The sequence below is a fragment of the Pan paniscus genome, chromosome 5, assembly GCF_029289425.2.
Source record: "Pan paniscus chromosome 5, NHGRI_mPanPan1-v2.0_pri, whole genome shotgun sequence".
Classification (NCBI taxonomy): Eukaryota; Metazoa; Chordata; class Mammalia; order Primates; family Hominidae; genus Pan; species Pan paniscus.
The window spans coordinates 137,686,699-137,703,826 of record NC_073254.2 but is presented as its reverse complement, the minus strand read 5'-3'; the positions used below and the strand labels follow the sequence as shown (position 1 = coordinate 137,703,826).

General features: G+C 42.0%; 1 protein-coding gene and 1 long non-coding RNA gene across 5 annotated transcripts in view; one reads left to right on the top strand and one right to left on the bottom strand.

The window, feature by feature from the left end:
- Positions 1-11,832, bottom strand: part of NUS1 (NUS1 dehydrodolichyl diphosphate synthase subunit) — a 34,085-nt gene extending 22,253 nt beyond the window's left edge. The window contains exon 1 of the mRNA XM_034962762.3: positions 11,215-11,832. Coding sequence (XP_034818653.1) covers positions 11,215-11,629 — 415 coding nt within the window. The 5' untranslated portion in view covers positions 11,630-11,832. The remainder of the gene's footprint in view (positions 1-11,214) is intronic.
- Positions 11,833-11,962: 130 nt separating this feature from the next.
- Positions 11,963-17,128, top strand: part of LOC117980680 (uncharacterized) — a 32,591-nt gene continuing 27,425 nt past the window's right edge. For 3 of the 4 annotated variants that reach the window (XR_008625758.2, XR_004672141.3, XR_008625757.2), the window contains exon 1: positions 11,963-12,654. This is a non-coding gene — a long non-coding RNA (uncharacterized LOC117980680). The remainder of the gene's footprint in view (positions 12,655-17,128) is intronic. The other variant, XR_008625759.2, reaches the window with a different exon arrangement.

The following is a 17,128-nucleotide window of genomic DNA, read 5'->3' as shown; positions in this document are numbered from 1 at the left end:
TCACTCTCAACCCCTCCACATACACTCATTTAAACTTGTTAATAAACGAATATTCTACTTTTTATTATAGCTTAAATCTCTCCACCCTCCCCTCAACTGTAGTCTTATTTGTGAATGTGTGTCTTACTCATCTCTTTTCCCATATTTTCCATATAGCAGTTCAATGTTTATTTAATCAACTGAATTACCAATGTACAAAGTGCTGCTTAACAATAATGAAACATAAAGGAACATGTCACTGAATGGAATTTTTCTTAGGTTTCCAGGAACATCCCACAATAAAAGCAGACACTTCCTTATTGCACACAGGCAGAAGTTCCACTAAAAGGAAAGAATTTTACAGAGAGACACAGTTACAAAATGTCTCTTATAAAGACTTTCATACAGTTATTGGAACAGAATCTTTCTTGGCTGATTTGGATGCAGAAATAAAATTTAAAGGTATGGTTCCTGAGAATTGCTAAGAGTGCAGACAAGACACTATGGGCAAGATGATTCCTAATAACTCATAACTTGACCCCCACCCAGAAATCTGATCATACTTATTCACAAGCAATATTATCAGCTTACAATTTTCTTCAGGATTCAATGTCTACACACACACACACACACACACACACACATACACACTTCACATGATACACAAGAAATACAAGATATAAGGTTGGCTTTGACTAAAACAGGCAATTCCTCTAGTAATACAGTATATGTACAGATTCTTTTTCTCATATTATAATTCATCCTGTTTCCCTTCTAGAATCCAAACTAAAGCCAAAATGATAAAGAAACTATTACAAAAGTTATTTTATGTAAAAGGAAGCTAAGGCCATATTCATTCAGAAATAACTGATTAAGGGAAAAACACTTGAAAATACTCAAATTTTTAAGAAAACAGTATTTTACAGAATTATATAGTATTGCGCCTCAAGAATCACTTTATTCCAACCTTTTACAGGTGAGGAAAAAGATCCATAAAGGTCAAGCAATTGTCTTTGGCCAAGCATCTAAGAATTTGGCCTGAAATCCAGGTATCCCTCAAATTATTCAGTTCAGTTACTATTTTTAACTCTGATAAAGGAACAGTACTAAACTCCACTGTACAACTAAATTTTGAATTCCTCCAAAAAAGTTGAATTTTATAAAATAAATACAACCTATCTTTTAATAAATGAGTAGTATTTTTCGAAAAAACTAGGACTAGAGCTTTTTTTTTTTTAGACGGAATCTTGCTCTGTCGCCCAGGCTGGAGTGCACTGGCGCGATCTCGGCTCACTGCAAGCTCTTCTCCTGGGTTCACGCCATTCTCCTGCCTCAGCCTCTCGAGTAGCTGGGACTATAGGCGCCCGCCACCACGCCCAGCTGATTTTTTGTAGAGACGGGGTTTCACCATGTTAGCCAGGATGGTCTCGATCTCCTGATCTCGTGATCCGCCCGCCTCAGCCTCCCAAAGTGCTGGGATTACAGGCATGAGCCAGGGTGCCCAGCCCCTTTTTTTTTTTTTAATGAGACGGAGTATCACTCTCTCACCCAGGCTGGAGTGCAATGGCGCGATCTCGGCTCACTGCAACCTCCACCTCCTGGGTTCAAGTGATTCTTCTGACTCCAGAGCTCTTTTTTAAAAGGCTTTTAAGGAGGTTTCACAGGGCAAACAGATATTTGAATTCTTTAGGAGTGACTTGGGAATCTAAAATAAGTTTTTGCAATAATGACTTAAAGATTTTTACTTTATGTTTTGTTGCTTTAAAATTATATTTCACGTACTCTCAATTTCCCAAATGTAAACTATATGAAATATAAAGAAAGAAGTTAAATGGGCTGGGCATGGTGGCTCATGCCTATAATCCCAAACACTTTGGGAGGCTGAGATGGGAGGATCACTTGAGGTCAGGAATTTGACACCAGCCTGAGCAATGTAGCAAGACCCTGTCTTTATAAAAGAATTAGCCAGGCATGGTGGCTTGTGCCTATAGTACAACCTACTCAGGAGGCTGCCCAGGAGTTCAAGGCTGCAGTTAACTATGATCGCACCACTGCACTCCAGCCTGGGCAGTGCAGGAGTGAAGACTTCATTTTAGATTCTAAGAAACATTTGTTTTAAATTCTAGTCTTAAAAAATAAGATGTTCAATGTTTAGATAATAAGGGAATGTTCCCTAACTTTCCCCATAACTACTGGAATGTCCCTAACCTTACCATTGTAACACAACTATTTCTACTTCTCAATATTTTCTAGTCTTTGTCCACATGCATATGTAATCCTAGTGTATATGATTATGCAATTTGTATCCTGCTTTTTTTACTTGTGTAATATGTATCCTTCCTTGGTGCTAGTCTCATGATTATTTTAACAACTGTATTAAACAAAAAGTTTTTTGCTGTTTTTTTCAGTTCTTAAAATATAAAAATCAATACTTCCCCAGGTGATTGCTATTATAGGAATCACTCTATTGCATATTCTCTCAGCAGTCAGGTTTCTCATCACATTCGAGGAAAGAAGAGTATCATATGGACACCAGAAATGTCAGCAGTGGCCGTAACATGAAGGGGCCTGTGGGCCTTGGTAATGAATTTCGAAAGCATTCCAACTACAATGAGAAGCTGCTGGAGGGTTTTATTCAGTCCAAATGATGCCATCAAAAAAAGATCACCTCGCTGGTAGGTGAAGAATGGATTATACAGGGACCAGGATAGAAAAATGGAGATCAATTAGGAGGCTACTACAGTAATCCAGGTGAAAGAACAATGGTAATTTAAACTTGGGTGGCTGCAATGGAGACTAAAACAAGGATTAGGTCTCAAAAAGTACTGTTTTAGACATATAAGGCATAGGATTGACCTAATAAATTATTTTAGGCAAGGAGTTAGATATAGAAGTCTGGAATTATGGGAGATATCAGGACTGTATTTCCAGCCCAAACCTGTGTGTCAGCACACACGTGACATTTAAAGCCATGGGATTGGGGAGATTATCTGCAGGACAGGGGTCAGCAAACTACTGCTATGGAAAACAGCCACATTTGCTTATGGCCATTTTTGGCTACACTAGCAGAGTTGAGTAGTTGCAACAAAGTGAGTAACAGAAAGACAAAGGCATACATACAGCTCCAAACTCTAGGACACCACAACATTTGGAAGTACAACAGAGGAGAAGCCAGACATATGGATTAGAAGAAAACAGAGTAGAGTAGAAGTTAATTTGCCTAATCTACCTACTGGGTTACATACTGTATTCAGTCTTACACATTAACTGAATAATAAAGTCATGACATGCATACTTTTTTTAAATTAAGGGAACCAAGTCACAAGGAGTTTAATTAGACAAGTATTCCATCAGCAAACCTTATCTGCATTCCTCAAATACTGATTATTTTAAAAGGTATGTGAAATGTATAATCAAGACTATAAAATGAGACTTTTAAAATACATTTACTATCTCTTTTAAATCTGAAACTGGAATTTTTACTGTGATTATTTATTCCCTTCTACAGAAACAGACTTTTTAAGAAATAATAGCAAGTACTTACAAGAACAAACAAGAGAAAAAAATGAGATAAGCATTGAAACAATCTCTCCTCATTATTAAGCACTTCACTGGTTATGGAATTAAAGTAATCTCTATTTATAAATAAATGCCTGTTCGAAAAATTGGCCTACCTCTTTTTCTTTTTAAACTAGTCACCTAAGTTACCTCTAACAACTCAATTATAAACCGACTAGAGAGCAATCTTCAGAGAAGAAAACATATATTTATGGAGCAATTATTTAAAATGAAAAAAATCTACCATTAAAATTTTACATGACTGAAGTAGTCATAAGAAAATAAATCATAACAAAATACATAGGCCATTAAGCTATTTTATTTCAGGAGAGAGCCCTTCAGGACACCTCACAGAACAACAATTATACTGTAGAAAATTATACTGCAGTGCTGTAATAAGAGAACAGGTATGTGTAACGGTGACAAAGTATATAACAAAATGAGGGCTGGATTTAAGTCCTAGCTTGTCAGCACAAGAGATATGTAAAATGAACAATCCATGTGGGTTTTTTTGGCATCTTGTTGGACATTTTTAAAATGAGAATATATTTACAGAATCTGCTCACCTGACAAACTAACAGCTCAACACAAAGCTGGAGCACCACAACATTAAATTTTTAGCTGGTTTTTTAAAAAATGTGTCCTGTAACTCAAAGGATGAACATGTATACTAGTGGGATGAAGAAATCTCTATTAGTCTTTAAATATATTTTACAAATAATTTCTATAACCTGTAGATAAGTGCCTGTTTACCAAAGCTTGAAGATGACCCAAAAGAATCAGAAACAGTACTAAAAGTGACTACTGTCGTCACATTCTCTTACCAGTGGAAATCAAAATAATGTAATGGTTAAGCACAAAAGCTCTAGAATAAAAATCTGGTTCAAATTCTAGATCTGCTCCTTACTAGATTTGGAACCTGGCTTTTTAAATGTCAGTTTATCTGTAAAACTGCTAACGACTTAAGGCACTTTTCTATAGTATCCAGTACAGACTAAAAGTTCAACAAAGGATAATTATTACTCTTAAGATACAGGTTTGATTTATTGATTGATTGATTGAGGCAGCGTCTCACTTTTTCACCCCGGCTAGAGTACAGTGGTGCAACCATGGTTCACTGCAGCCCCAACCTCCAGGACTCAAGTAATCCTCCCACCTCAGCCTCCTGAGTAGTTGGGACTACAGGCACACACCATGTCTAGCTCATTTTCTATTTTTATTTTTCAGAGATGCGGGTCTCACTATATTCCCCAGGCTGGTCTTAAACTCCTGGGCTCAAGCAATCCTCCCATGTCAGCCTCCTAAACTGCGGGGATTACAGGCATGAGCCACCACACTCAGCAAAGGTTTACTTTAATACACAGATCCAGTACTATAGTTAAACAAAAAGGTACATAGAGAATAAAGTCATTTAAAAAGTTAACAAAAGCAGGATAGAATTTTTCAAAGACAGAGTAAGACTAGGGATGGAACAGTCGAGAGAGGCTACTTCAGAGATGATAGTTAGGATGAACTTAGAAGAATCAACAAGCTGGGCACGGTGGCTCACACCTGTAATCCCAGCACTTTGGGAGGCTGAGGCAGGTGGATCTTGAGGTCAGGAGTTCAAGACCAGCCTGGCCAACATGGTGAAACCCCATCTCTACTAAAAATACAAAAAATTAGGTGGGCATGGTGGCATATGCCTGTAATCCCAGTTACTCAGGAGGCTGAGGCAGGAGAACAGCTTGAACCCCAGAGGCAGAGGTCGCAGTGAGCCGAGATCGCACCACTGCACTCCAGCCTGGGCGACAGAGCCAGACTCCATCTCAAAAAAGAAAAGAATCAACAGTCTTTTGACAGGTAGCTAGCCCTTTGCCAGAAAAAGGTGAAGAGGACATTTCAGGATGTTAAGATAAATGTGAAACTCTGTACAAGAAGTCAACTACACAAAGGTAGAGATTAAGAATAGAATGCTCCCTTACATGAGTTTCCACATGAGGGAAGATAAACACTAGGTTGTACTACTCAGTATGTCAAATGTAATCACATTTATATTTAGACTTTCAACATTTCCGGCACCTCTGTATTCCAACATAAGGAGAATAAACTTAAGAAAATCATACTTCTCAATAGCATCTGTGTCACTGTGCCAACTAAGTAAACTAGGGTAAACTATATTCATTTTCCTCCATTACTTTAAGGCTTCTGGGTATTGTGTTGGGAAGCAGAAAGTGCAACTCAGTTCATTATTCTTATCTACAGGAAATGCAGCCCTTCTTTGAATTCAAGGAACACATATTAACTATTCATTACATGCATAACACCAAGATACACTCTGTAAGAAAAGCAAAAATGAGAAGGATGGATAGCATCTGTGGAGCTTATAATCTAGTAAGAAAGTTTATGCACATATACATATAAATATGACTACACAAAGCAGAGAACAGAAGTACCTTTAGAGATGTTTGAAGTTCTGAGGAGATTCAGAGATATAGTAAGATAGGGAACGGAGTGAATACTCAAGAAAGGCAAAAATATACAAGGTGATATTTAGGATTGACTCAGAAAAGATGAACAATAGCCTCTTGGTAGGCATACAGCCATTTGCCAGAAAAAGGAGAAGAGGGAGTTCCAGGAAATTGGAACATTAAATACCTAAATACAGACATAGCAAAAGGTATGCAAAGCATTGAGAAACAGCTTGAAAAGATAGGATACACTGGGCAGACTTTTAAAATGTTACTGTGAGAAACCTGTACCCAAAAACCATTTCAAAAGCAACCTAGCTTCGATTTAAATAAACTAAGGAAATAGCACTAGAAAGAGCAGCACAAAAAAAAAATTTGTTGTCTTACTGTTGAATTCTCACACAGAAGGCAATGCCTTATTCTGGATCATTCCAATTTACAGCAAATAATCCTAAGGCTTACCCGAAATTATCCTCAATCATGAAAAGGAACATGAAATATAAATAATCTAATGTAAGGCAAGTAGCAGAGTATCCTTTGATCTGTGTTAGGGTTAAACTTCAATGTGCAGAAGTATCATACAGGTAGCTTGATAAAAACAGAGACGCCCAGGTCCCAGTTCCCTCATTAAGTTTGATTACTAAGTGTGTTGAATCTGCATTTTTTATAAGCATCCCCAATGACTAATTCACAGATGGTCCACAGACAGGTTTTGAAAAATACTGATCAACAGCAAGGTTCCCAGCAAGGCACAATAAAGCCAGGAAATAAGAACAAGTTCCATCACTTAAGATAACAATACATATCCAGATAACTTGCAGCCAAGTGTACTTGCATGTGAGACAGCAAACAACACTGCTAAGGCCAGAACAATAAAATCCATTTACCCCAACCCCTGATTCTTGTACCATCCCAGTTATGGTCATTTCTTAAATTATAATCATATAGACAGAACAGCCAAATCTCGCTAGAATTCTGAACTCAAAAAATTCCTGATCACTGTCCTGAGAGAACAACCTGAATTTTTGAAAGATGAAAGAATTACTTGCAGACTCTATTATAATCAAGAAATATTGCAGGTAGTGAAAAACAAAAAGATCAGTTTGCTGGCAGTCAAATTAAGGTCAATATAATAGATCTTTTAGTCTAAGGATTAAATATTATTATCTAGATCCAACCATAATTAGAACGAATTTAAGTACAAATTTGAGAGCAAAGGGGTGTAGGACAGAATAAAATGTAAGGTGGTAAGCTTGTCTTCAAAGTGGCTGCCCATCCATCTCCCTTCAAATCCTCACCCAACCTTTCTACACAAGCCATTTTCTCATTGAGAGGTGAAGTCCATTTCTCCACTTTCTTGATGCAGAACAGACGTGAGACTTCTCTGACCAAGAGAACATAGCAAAAATAACACTGCATGATTTCCTAGGTTAGGTCCTAAGACATCTTTCAGCTTCAGCCTTTGGCCAAGTCTCTGGAAACATTTGTTCTGGGGGAAGTTAGTTAACTGGTTACCCTGAAGCCAACCTCCAGACCATGTGAAGCCAGAAGACCAACCTGCCCCATCTATTTCAGCCATCAAAAACCAGGCACCAGACATAAGGAGAAACCTTTGGGTCCCAGACTCTATCTGAATGAAAGCTATGAGTGACCCAAAGGAAAAACTGCCCAACTGAACTAAGTCAATATATAAATTGTTGTTTTAAAACACTATGCTTTGGGTAGATTTCTACAAAGCAGTAGGTAACCAGAATAGCTGTCCAAGCCTTCATCCTACCTCATTTCCCAACTGTTCATTACATAAATTCACTGCTCCCAACACTCTACTCAATGCTATTACTGAACCTAGTCTAACGAGAATGCTGCCATTAGGGAAATCCCCATTCACATTACATAAATTCACTGCTCCCAACACTCTACTCAATGCTATTACTGAACCTAGTCTAATGAGAATGCTGCCATTAGGGAAATCCCCATTCACACACACAGAGAACACTGTTCACGCCAATCCCAATTCTATCTTTTTGACTAGGTCCAGCTCAGGTGTTGCTCCCTTCCTTACCAGACAAATATGGAGGTAACCCGGGAAATTTTCCATTTTTCGCTCCTTAAATAAAGTATCTGCCATTCACTTAGCATTTCTATATTAGCTTGTGTTAATTTTTAATGGACATCCTTACTTGAGTGGAAACTCTTTAAGAGACACCATTTCTTGTACTTCTTGTATCCCAGTGGCATTTACGAGTATGTCAATAGGATTTTTCATATGTTAAATATCTATGTAGAAATAAGCTTAAACAGACATTTATTTAGAAACACTGAATATGGCCGGGCGCGGTGGCTCACACCTGTAATCCCAGCACTTTGGGAGGCTAAGGCGGGCAGATCACCTGAGGTCAGGAGTTCGAGACCAGCCTGGCCAATATGGCAAAACCCTGTCTCTACTAAAAATACAAAAATTAGCAGGGCGGGGTGGCGCGCAGCACGTGTAGTCCCAGCTACTTGGGGAGGCTGAGACAGGAGAACTTGAATCTGGGAGACGGAGGTTGCAGTGAGCCTAGATTACACCACTGCACTCCAGCCTGGGTGACAGAGTGAGACTCCGTCTCAAAAAAAAAAAAAAAAAAACCACTGAAAAAGAAACACTAAATAAAGCTTACATGTCTATACTCCCTCTGAGTGATTCTTACATATCCACATGGCCTACATTTTCAAGTCTATATTCAAAGAGCCTCTCCTTGGCCTCCCTATTTAAAACTGTACCCCTTCCTACACCACTGACTTTCAACATTCCTATCTTCCCTTCTCTGCTTTACTTTTCCTCATTGCACTTACATTACCACATATTTACCCACGTATATTATTTGTCAGACTCCCACTGAAATCTAAGTTCCATGAGTACATTGCTGCATTCCCATGTCTGGAAGAGTATCTGGTACTTAACAGACCCCAACTGTCACCTGTAAATGAATGTATGAACGAATCAAAACCAAGAATGGACTAATTGAAGGTCTCTTATTTCAGGAATATTTCTTATTCTTTTAAAAAAAACAAACAAAAAAACTGATTTTACAGTTAAGATACAAAATCCTGTAAGCCCTTTCACTGAAAATGCTCCTTAAGGTGCCTTTCAGTTCTCAGCCAAAACTTGGATTAGCTTACTTCTTCCTTTTAATTACTAATCATTTTTCTTTTAGCAACTATGACACAGGATACTTCTGAATCACATCAGCAATTTAAACACAGGACTTGCCGGAACAAGGAAATGTGGCAACATTATAGTCTGTACTAGTAGGCACGGTCATCAAGTCAAACAATTTAGCTATACATTTTCCTTCCCTACTAGAAGATAAAGATACTTGCTTTAAAAGAATCACCTGGCTGTACATCAATCCACCACGTTGCTTAATGCCTTTGATGTCCACTTTTGCTTCACCTATTTTTTTCCCCAAGCAAAACTGGTTGCATTGGTTTAGGCATGGATTGTGTCATCTCCTAACAGTCTCATGATTTCTATTGGTCTGCTGAGTTCTTTAGGAAGTTCCATAAATGTCAGTCTCTGAATATATCAAACTTTACCCTATAGGGCAAATCATCATTTGGTGATGACAGGCTACTGCGTCATCATGTTCCTTGCGGGCTGCAGGAAAGATGATAGGGCAATCAGAGATCACCCTGTAAGCGTTACTGTCTGGCCTATGCCTTCCCTTTCTGACAAAACCCTGCACTTAAATTTACCAATCTGACAAAGATGTATGCTTCTCTAGAGCACACAGGTAATTTATTGAACAGAGAATAAAACTTTTGTTTTCTTCCCTTCATACCAATACTCTTAAATCATTCTTCTCACATCTTTATCTTTAAAGAAATTCCAATGCTTTCAAGATCTGATTGAAAATCAAATCTGACATCCCAAACCTGAGTCTTCCTCAACTTATCTCCTACCTATTCTTCAAGGTCCTGCTTAAATCCCACCTCCACTGCATGAACTTCTCAAGTTCCTTCATTCACAATTTCTCTCCTCTCTTCTCACAATAGTAATTTTACTCTCAACACTTCTTGTTATTAACCTTGTCAAATATGTGAGTGTGTGCCTACCTCCTAACAAGCCTGAGAGTCCATGGAATTAAATGCAAGATTCCAAGGAATATGCCTAGCACAGTGCTTTAGGTTTGTAGCTACCCAATAAGTACTGAATTTTTGTACTTACAAAAACTCCCTATGGTGAAATTCATTCCCTCAATCAAAACGTATGAGAGGACAATTCTATCAAGTACTGTGTTGGGCACTGATGATGAAGGATCACAAACCATCCCAGGCTTCCAAGACAGAAAGGGACCATTTTCTTTTCTGCCTATCCAATCTCTCACATATTTTTCACAAACCCAGTTCAAATACCACCTGACCCCCACCGCTCCCATTTGCAGTACCTATCACACAGCCCATGCCTAAGTCCTCTATAGCCTCACTGCGACTTAAGAACAGCGCCTGGAAGCTCTCTTAAAGAAACAGTGTGCTGTAACCAAAGGCAAAGATTGTGAAAAAGCACAGAATGGCTAAAATTCCAATATCCTCATTCCGATCTTTGTGGCTCCATTACGATCTTGTGGCCTTGGGCAAATCAGTTAATGTTTTTAAACCTTGGCAAGGGTATACAAATACCATCTACATTACTGCGGTATTATAACGAATAAGAGATTTTTTATTTATTTATTTTTATTTATTTACTTATTTGAGACAGAGTTTCGCTCTTGTTGCCCAGGCTGGAGTGCAGTGGCGCGATCTCGGCTCACCACAACCTCCGCCTCCCGGGTTCCAGCGATTCTCCTGCCTCAGCCTCCCTAGTAGCTGGGATTACAGGCATGTGCCACCACGCCCGACTAATCTTGTATTTTTAGTAGAGACGGGGTTTCTCCATGTTAGTCAGGCTGGTCTCGAACTCCCGACCTCAGGTGATCCGTCCGCCTCGGCCTCCCAAAGTGCTGGGATTACAGGCATGAGCCACCGCGCCCGGCCAAGGGATATTTTTAAAATGTTAAAAAGCGACTGAGTCAAATCCAGAGAATTAGTAGGTGTTCAATAAAGCTGATCTCCCTTCCTCGAAAGCGCTAGCGCTGTGATTTGCAGAGAGGCCGCGGCAACTCGTGCCATGGGCACCACCCGCCAGACCAGCGGTCTAGCGGTCCAAGACGCCTCGGCCACCCCCCACCACCGCACCGGGCCTCACCTTGGTGGTCGTAGACGCTAATGTAGGAGATGCCCACGGCCATACACCACACCACTAGGCTCGCGATGTCCGAGAAGCTGGGTTCTTGCTCCACCTCGGTGATCACCAGGCCCATATGCACAGGCAGCTTCTCCAAGGAACGACCGTCCGCGCGCCAGCGCATCCGGTGGTGTGCGGCTGCCAGGCACGACCCCCCGCGCGGGTGCCGGTGGTGACGGCGGTTCCTGCCGACTGCCGGGGACTTGCGGAGCGTGAAGCCGAGCGGCGCTAGGACCGCGGCAGAGGCGGCGCGGCAGCAGCGCCGCCAGATCCAGTTCCAGGTGCCGAACCGAACGCGGAGCCAGGAGGTGAGCGTGCGGTGCAGACAGAGCAGCGCGTGCAGCACCCGCCACACCAGCTCGTACAGCCCCGTCATACTCTTGTGGCCCTCGGACACCCCCTCTCCCTCCCGCCCACTCCCGCGGCGCGACGGCTTTTTATCCGCCCCTGCGGCCGGCGCGGGCCATCGCTCCGCGTCCCCCCGCCCCCCGAGCCCGAACCCCTTTCCACTGCCAACACCTCACCTCGCCCCCGCCGCCATCTTCCTCCTCCCTTGGCAGCCCCGCCCCCAGTAGTACATGGACAGTTCTGATTGGCCAGCGTAGAATTCTGACGCGGCTTCTGTGTCCGAGAATGTGGCCCAGCCCGGCGCAGTGAGGGAAGGCGCACGCCTGCGAACTAGCCGGGCCGATACCGCGGGCGCCCCCTGGTCGCGTGGAGGGCGATGAGCGAACGACCCGGGATTTTCTGAATGGGACACCAGCAAGGCACACGTGGTCTTCAATGCGATGGGCGCTTCCAGGGGACCCGGCGTCCCTTGGGTCCAGGAAGTCTTATACTGTCTCCTCTCACGGCCCCGACAGAAACAGTTTCTGAGGAGTAGAAGTGTCCTAAGTGGATTGGAAATTACAAATGCCGGAAAGAACCTAGGGATGGAAAGCAGCCCTCAGTAAGTGTTGATGCTGGGAATCCACCAGGGTTTCCAAAAGTGTCCTCAAAGGCTGGAGTGGTCCTGCTACTGTCCTTTATTCAGCCTCCCAGCTGAGGCTGGGAGCGAGGATCTTTAGCCATGTTCCTGAAACACCCCTCTACCCATGTCATTCTCATCTAAGGTATCCTTTCCTGGCTGTACATTGCTTAGTAGAGGCTCTACAGCTTGGCAGTCCAGTCACTTCATTCTTTTTTTTTTTTTTTTTTTTTTTTATTCGGCAAGACTTTGACCAACCGCCGTGGGTTAGGTTTACAGTGGGGAGAAAAATAGACATTGTGCCTGACTTCAATGACCGCCACTATTTGAAGCAAACTGCTCATCCAAGCCTTATCATCCCCTTTAACACCCTAATGTTTCTGTCCATGTGGACTTCGACGTGGCCCTCTAGAATGGTTTTGTACTTCCCCGCGGTAAGTCTGTACTGTCTTTGCCCTTTTTGTTCAAGCTCTTCTCCTGAATTCCTGATTCCCGACTTGGTATTGCCGACATTCCAACCCATTTCTCAAGGTTTATCCTACATGCCACATCCTCTGTCATCATATATATGTGTGTGTGCAACAATAATATTTATATTATTTGTATTTATATAAGTATATATATAAAGATTAGGGAGGTATTACAAAAATGCAACTGTACACATACACACACGTATACACACACGTATACACACATATTTACACACGTGTGTGTGTGTAAACAGTTGCATTTTTGTAATACCTACCTATTCTTTGTTCGCTAAAGCCTCTTTTTCCCCCTGGGAAACATCTGTTCACGTCTTGGCTATGTGACTTAATTTTTCTAACATTGTCACTTTTTCAACTAGTCTCATTTTGGTTTCTAAGACTCATTTAACTTTACTTGAAAAGTTGAATCTCATGTCCATCTCCCTTTCGCAGTGCAATTTTCCTCCCTTTGGCAGTGCAGCCTGAAGAACTGAGGGCTGGGCACCAGGCACACCTTTCACACACTTCTTTCTCTCCTGGTCTCCTCTGCAGTAGCTCCTCTGATGATGGACAAAGGAGGAGAGGCCAAAGGCCATGATCAGGGAAGCCTACAGTCTTCTTCCTCACTGCCCATTGCTGTAGTTTATGCAGCTACATGATGCTTGTTAAGGAAGCTCCCTAGACACCAGTGTCCCATTGAGATTTGGCCACGTATTCTGCAGACCCCACCCCACCCCCCATGCTGACTACCTTGCCACATTTCTCTACCGTACTCACTTCTTTGCCCCAATGTCTATCGGTTCTGACAAGATTAAAGACATCAATCTCATGTTCCTGTGGCCTGCTCTCAGGTGTGCAGGCACAGACAGGCTCTATCTTCTGTATTTCTTTTTTCCTTTTTTTTTGAAACGGAGTCTCGCTCAGTCGCCCAGGCTGGAGGGCAGTGGCGCGATCTCAGCTCACTGCAGGCTCCGCCTCCCGGGTTCACGCCATTCTCCTGCCTCAGCCTCCCGAATAGCTGGGACTACAGGTGCCCGCCACTAAGCCCGGCTAATTTTTTTTGTATTTTTAGTAGAGACGGGGTTTCACCATGTTGGTCTTGAACTCCTGACCTCAGGTGATCCGCCGGCCTTGGCCTCCCAAAGTGCTGGGATTACAGGCGTGAGCCGCCGCGTCCGGCCCCTGTATTTCTTTGAATTGCAAATTTAAGCAAAAGGATTCTAGCCACATGTCCATCTGACACACCCACATGCAGATCCTGGCGTCTCTCCCCAGACATTTGCTTGTTTTCCTCCTAGAGTTTCCTCCTAGTAGCAGGTCCCCTAGCTCCCAGGATGTTCAGCCTCCTAAAGAGTGGTGGGGCGGCGGTACCCACTTTTCTTCTCTGTCAGCTGTCAGTAGGCTAGGGATGGAGGGTCTCATACAGAACAGTTCTCTGGGTGGCCTTGAACCAACACAGTTCTTCCCCCTTTTCTCACTTGTAGTTCTCGAGAATAACTGTAGAATGTGTTGGAATGCAATATACTATAGACAAGGAGGAACTGACCAGAACAGCCCAGGCTCTGTTCCAGTCTCTTCTAGAAATAGGATGTCCTTCAACTAGTACTAGCCCAGCACATCCCATTGCCCTGTAGTAAAAACTGAGAGCAAACTGCTTTCTGGGGTCCCTTAGTTGCGGTGCAAGCAGTGCACGAGCAGATGAGACGCCATCCTCCCTAAGAAGTTTTCCTCGGCCTTGGGAGATATGGTCATTATGACATGCTTCTGTTGTCCCTTGCTGCCTGTCTGTAAGTAATAAACCCACTTCATGTAACTTGTGTGTGAGTGTTCTGCGTCACTGGACACTGGATATAGGAAAAGTGCAGTCCAAAATGCAGTGGGCTGAACCGGTAACCAGTGTACAGTGAACCTGCTTTGCATCTGGTGGTTGCTGTCAACTTCAGGCTGCTTCACTGTTCTTAGAAGGAGGTGGACTCAGTGCCTTTTGTTCTCAGCCACAATTCTGGAATAACAGGAGAGCCACACTGGATGTCTTGCTCTGGACATACTTGGAATCTTAAGTTTATGGAGTCCTCTCTCTTCTAAAGATTTTCTTCTTTTGTCATTTCAAAAAAGCAGTAAATGTGGCACATTTAGGAACTTAGGGGTTCTGAATATAATGTTTGGATTTCTTAAATACCATTTAACCTTCCACCCCAAAATTTTATGAAGCACAGGAAAACACAGAAAGAGTTATCCAGCCTCAGACCCTTAAGCCCAAACACTATGGGGATGGTATTTCATTTACTTTTCAGTTTACAAAATGCTTTACATTATCTTAATCCTTACAACCACTGCTACTTTTACTGTCTCCATACTTTTACCTTTTCCAGAATGTTACACAGTTGGAATCGCACAGCATGTAGCCTTTTCTTATTGCCTTATGTCACTTACTAATATGCATTTAAGCTTGTCCATGTCTTTTCATGATTTCATACCTCATTTCTTTTTAGTGCTGAATAATATCCCATTGCTGGATGTACCACATTCCATTGCTGATGTACCACAGAACTTATCTGTTCACCTACTGAAGGACAACTTGGTGGCTTCCAAGTTTTAGCAATTATAAATAAAACTGCTATAAATATCAATGTGCAGGTTTTGTGTAGATATAGGTTTTCAACTTATTTGGATAAGTACCAAGGAGAAGGCCAGGCATGGCTGACTCCTATAATCCCAGCACTTTGGGAGGCCAAAGCAGACTGAGCGCTTGAGCTCAGGAATTTGAGACCGGCCTGGGCAACATGGTGAAAACCTGACTCTACCAAAAATACAAAAAATTAGCTGGGCATGGTGGCATGTGCCTGTGGTCCCAGCTACTTGGGAGGCTGAGGTGGGAGGATTGCTTGAGCCCAGGAGGTTGAGGTTGCGGTGAGCTGAGATCACACCACTGGATTCCTGCCTCAGTGACAGAGTGAGACCCCATCTCTGAAAAAAAAAGAAAAAAAATACCAAGGACCACAATTGCTGAATCATACAGCGAGAGTGTGTTCAGTTTTGCAAGAAACTGCCAAAATGTCTTCCAAAGTGTCTATACTATTTTGCATTTCCACCAGCAACAAATGAGTTCATATTGTTCCACATCCTTGCCAGCATTTTGTGTTGTTAGTGTTTTAGAATTCGGTTGTAGTGTTTTGAATTTTGGCTGTTCTAATAGGTGTATAGCAGTATTTCATTGTTTGAATTTGCAATTCCCTAATGATTTATGATGTTGGTATCTTTCTGTATGCTTATTTGCCATCTGTCCATCTTCTTTGTTGAGGTGTCTGTTCATTTCTGTTAAAACCCCATTTTAAAATGAGGTTGTTTGTTTTCTCATTGTTGAGTTTTAAGAGTTCTTTGTACATTTTGGATAATAGTCCTTTATCAGATATGCCTTTTGCAAGTATTTTCTCCCAGTCTGTGGCTGGTCTTCTCATTCTCTTGGCAGTATCTTTTGCAGAACAGAAGTTTAAATTTTAATAGAATCAAACTTACCAATTTTTTTTCACATTTTTTGTGCCTTTGGTAGTTGTATAAGTCTGTTCTCACACTGCTAATAAAGACATACCTGAGACCGGGTAATTTATAAAGGAAAGTGGTTTAGTTGACTCACAGTTCCACAAGGCTGGGGAAGCCTCATAATCATGGCACAAGGTGAATGAGGAGCAAAGTCACGTCTTAAATGGTGGCAGGCAAGAGAGCTTGCGCCGGGAAACTCCCATTTATAAACATAGATGTTGTGATACTTAATCACTACCAAAAGAACATTATGGGGGAAATCATTCCCATAATCTAATTATTTTTACCTAGCCCTGCTCTTGACACATGAGGATTATTACAGTATAAGGTGAGATTTGGGTGGGTACACAGCCAAACCATATCATTCCACCCCAGCCCCTCTCAAGTCTCGTGTCCTCACATTTCAAAACCAATCATGCCTTCCCAACAGTCTCCCAAAGTCTTAACTCATTTCAGCATTAACTCAAAAGTCCACAGCCCCAAGTCTCATCTGAGACAAGGCCCCTTCCGCCTATGAGCCTGTAAGATCAAAAACAAGTTAATTACTTCTAGATACAGAAGGGGTACAGGCAATGGGTACCTACACCCATTCCAAATGGGAGAAATTGGCCAAAACAAAGGGGCTACAGGCCCTATGCAAGACCGAAATCTAATAGAACAGTCGTTAAACCTTAAAGTTCCAAAATAATCACCTTTGACTCCATGTTTCATATCCAGGCCACACTGATGCAAGAGGTTGGATCCCATGGCCTTGGGCAGCTCCACTTCTGTGGCTTTGCAGGGTACAGGCCTGCTCCTGGCTGCTTTCACGGACTGGTGTTGAGTATCTGCAGCTTTTCCAGGTGCATGGTACAAGCTGTCAGTGGATCTACCATTCTGTGGTCTGGAGGACAATGGCCCT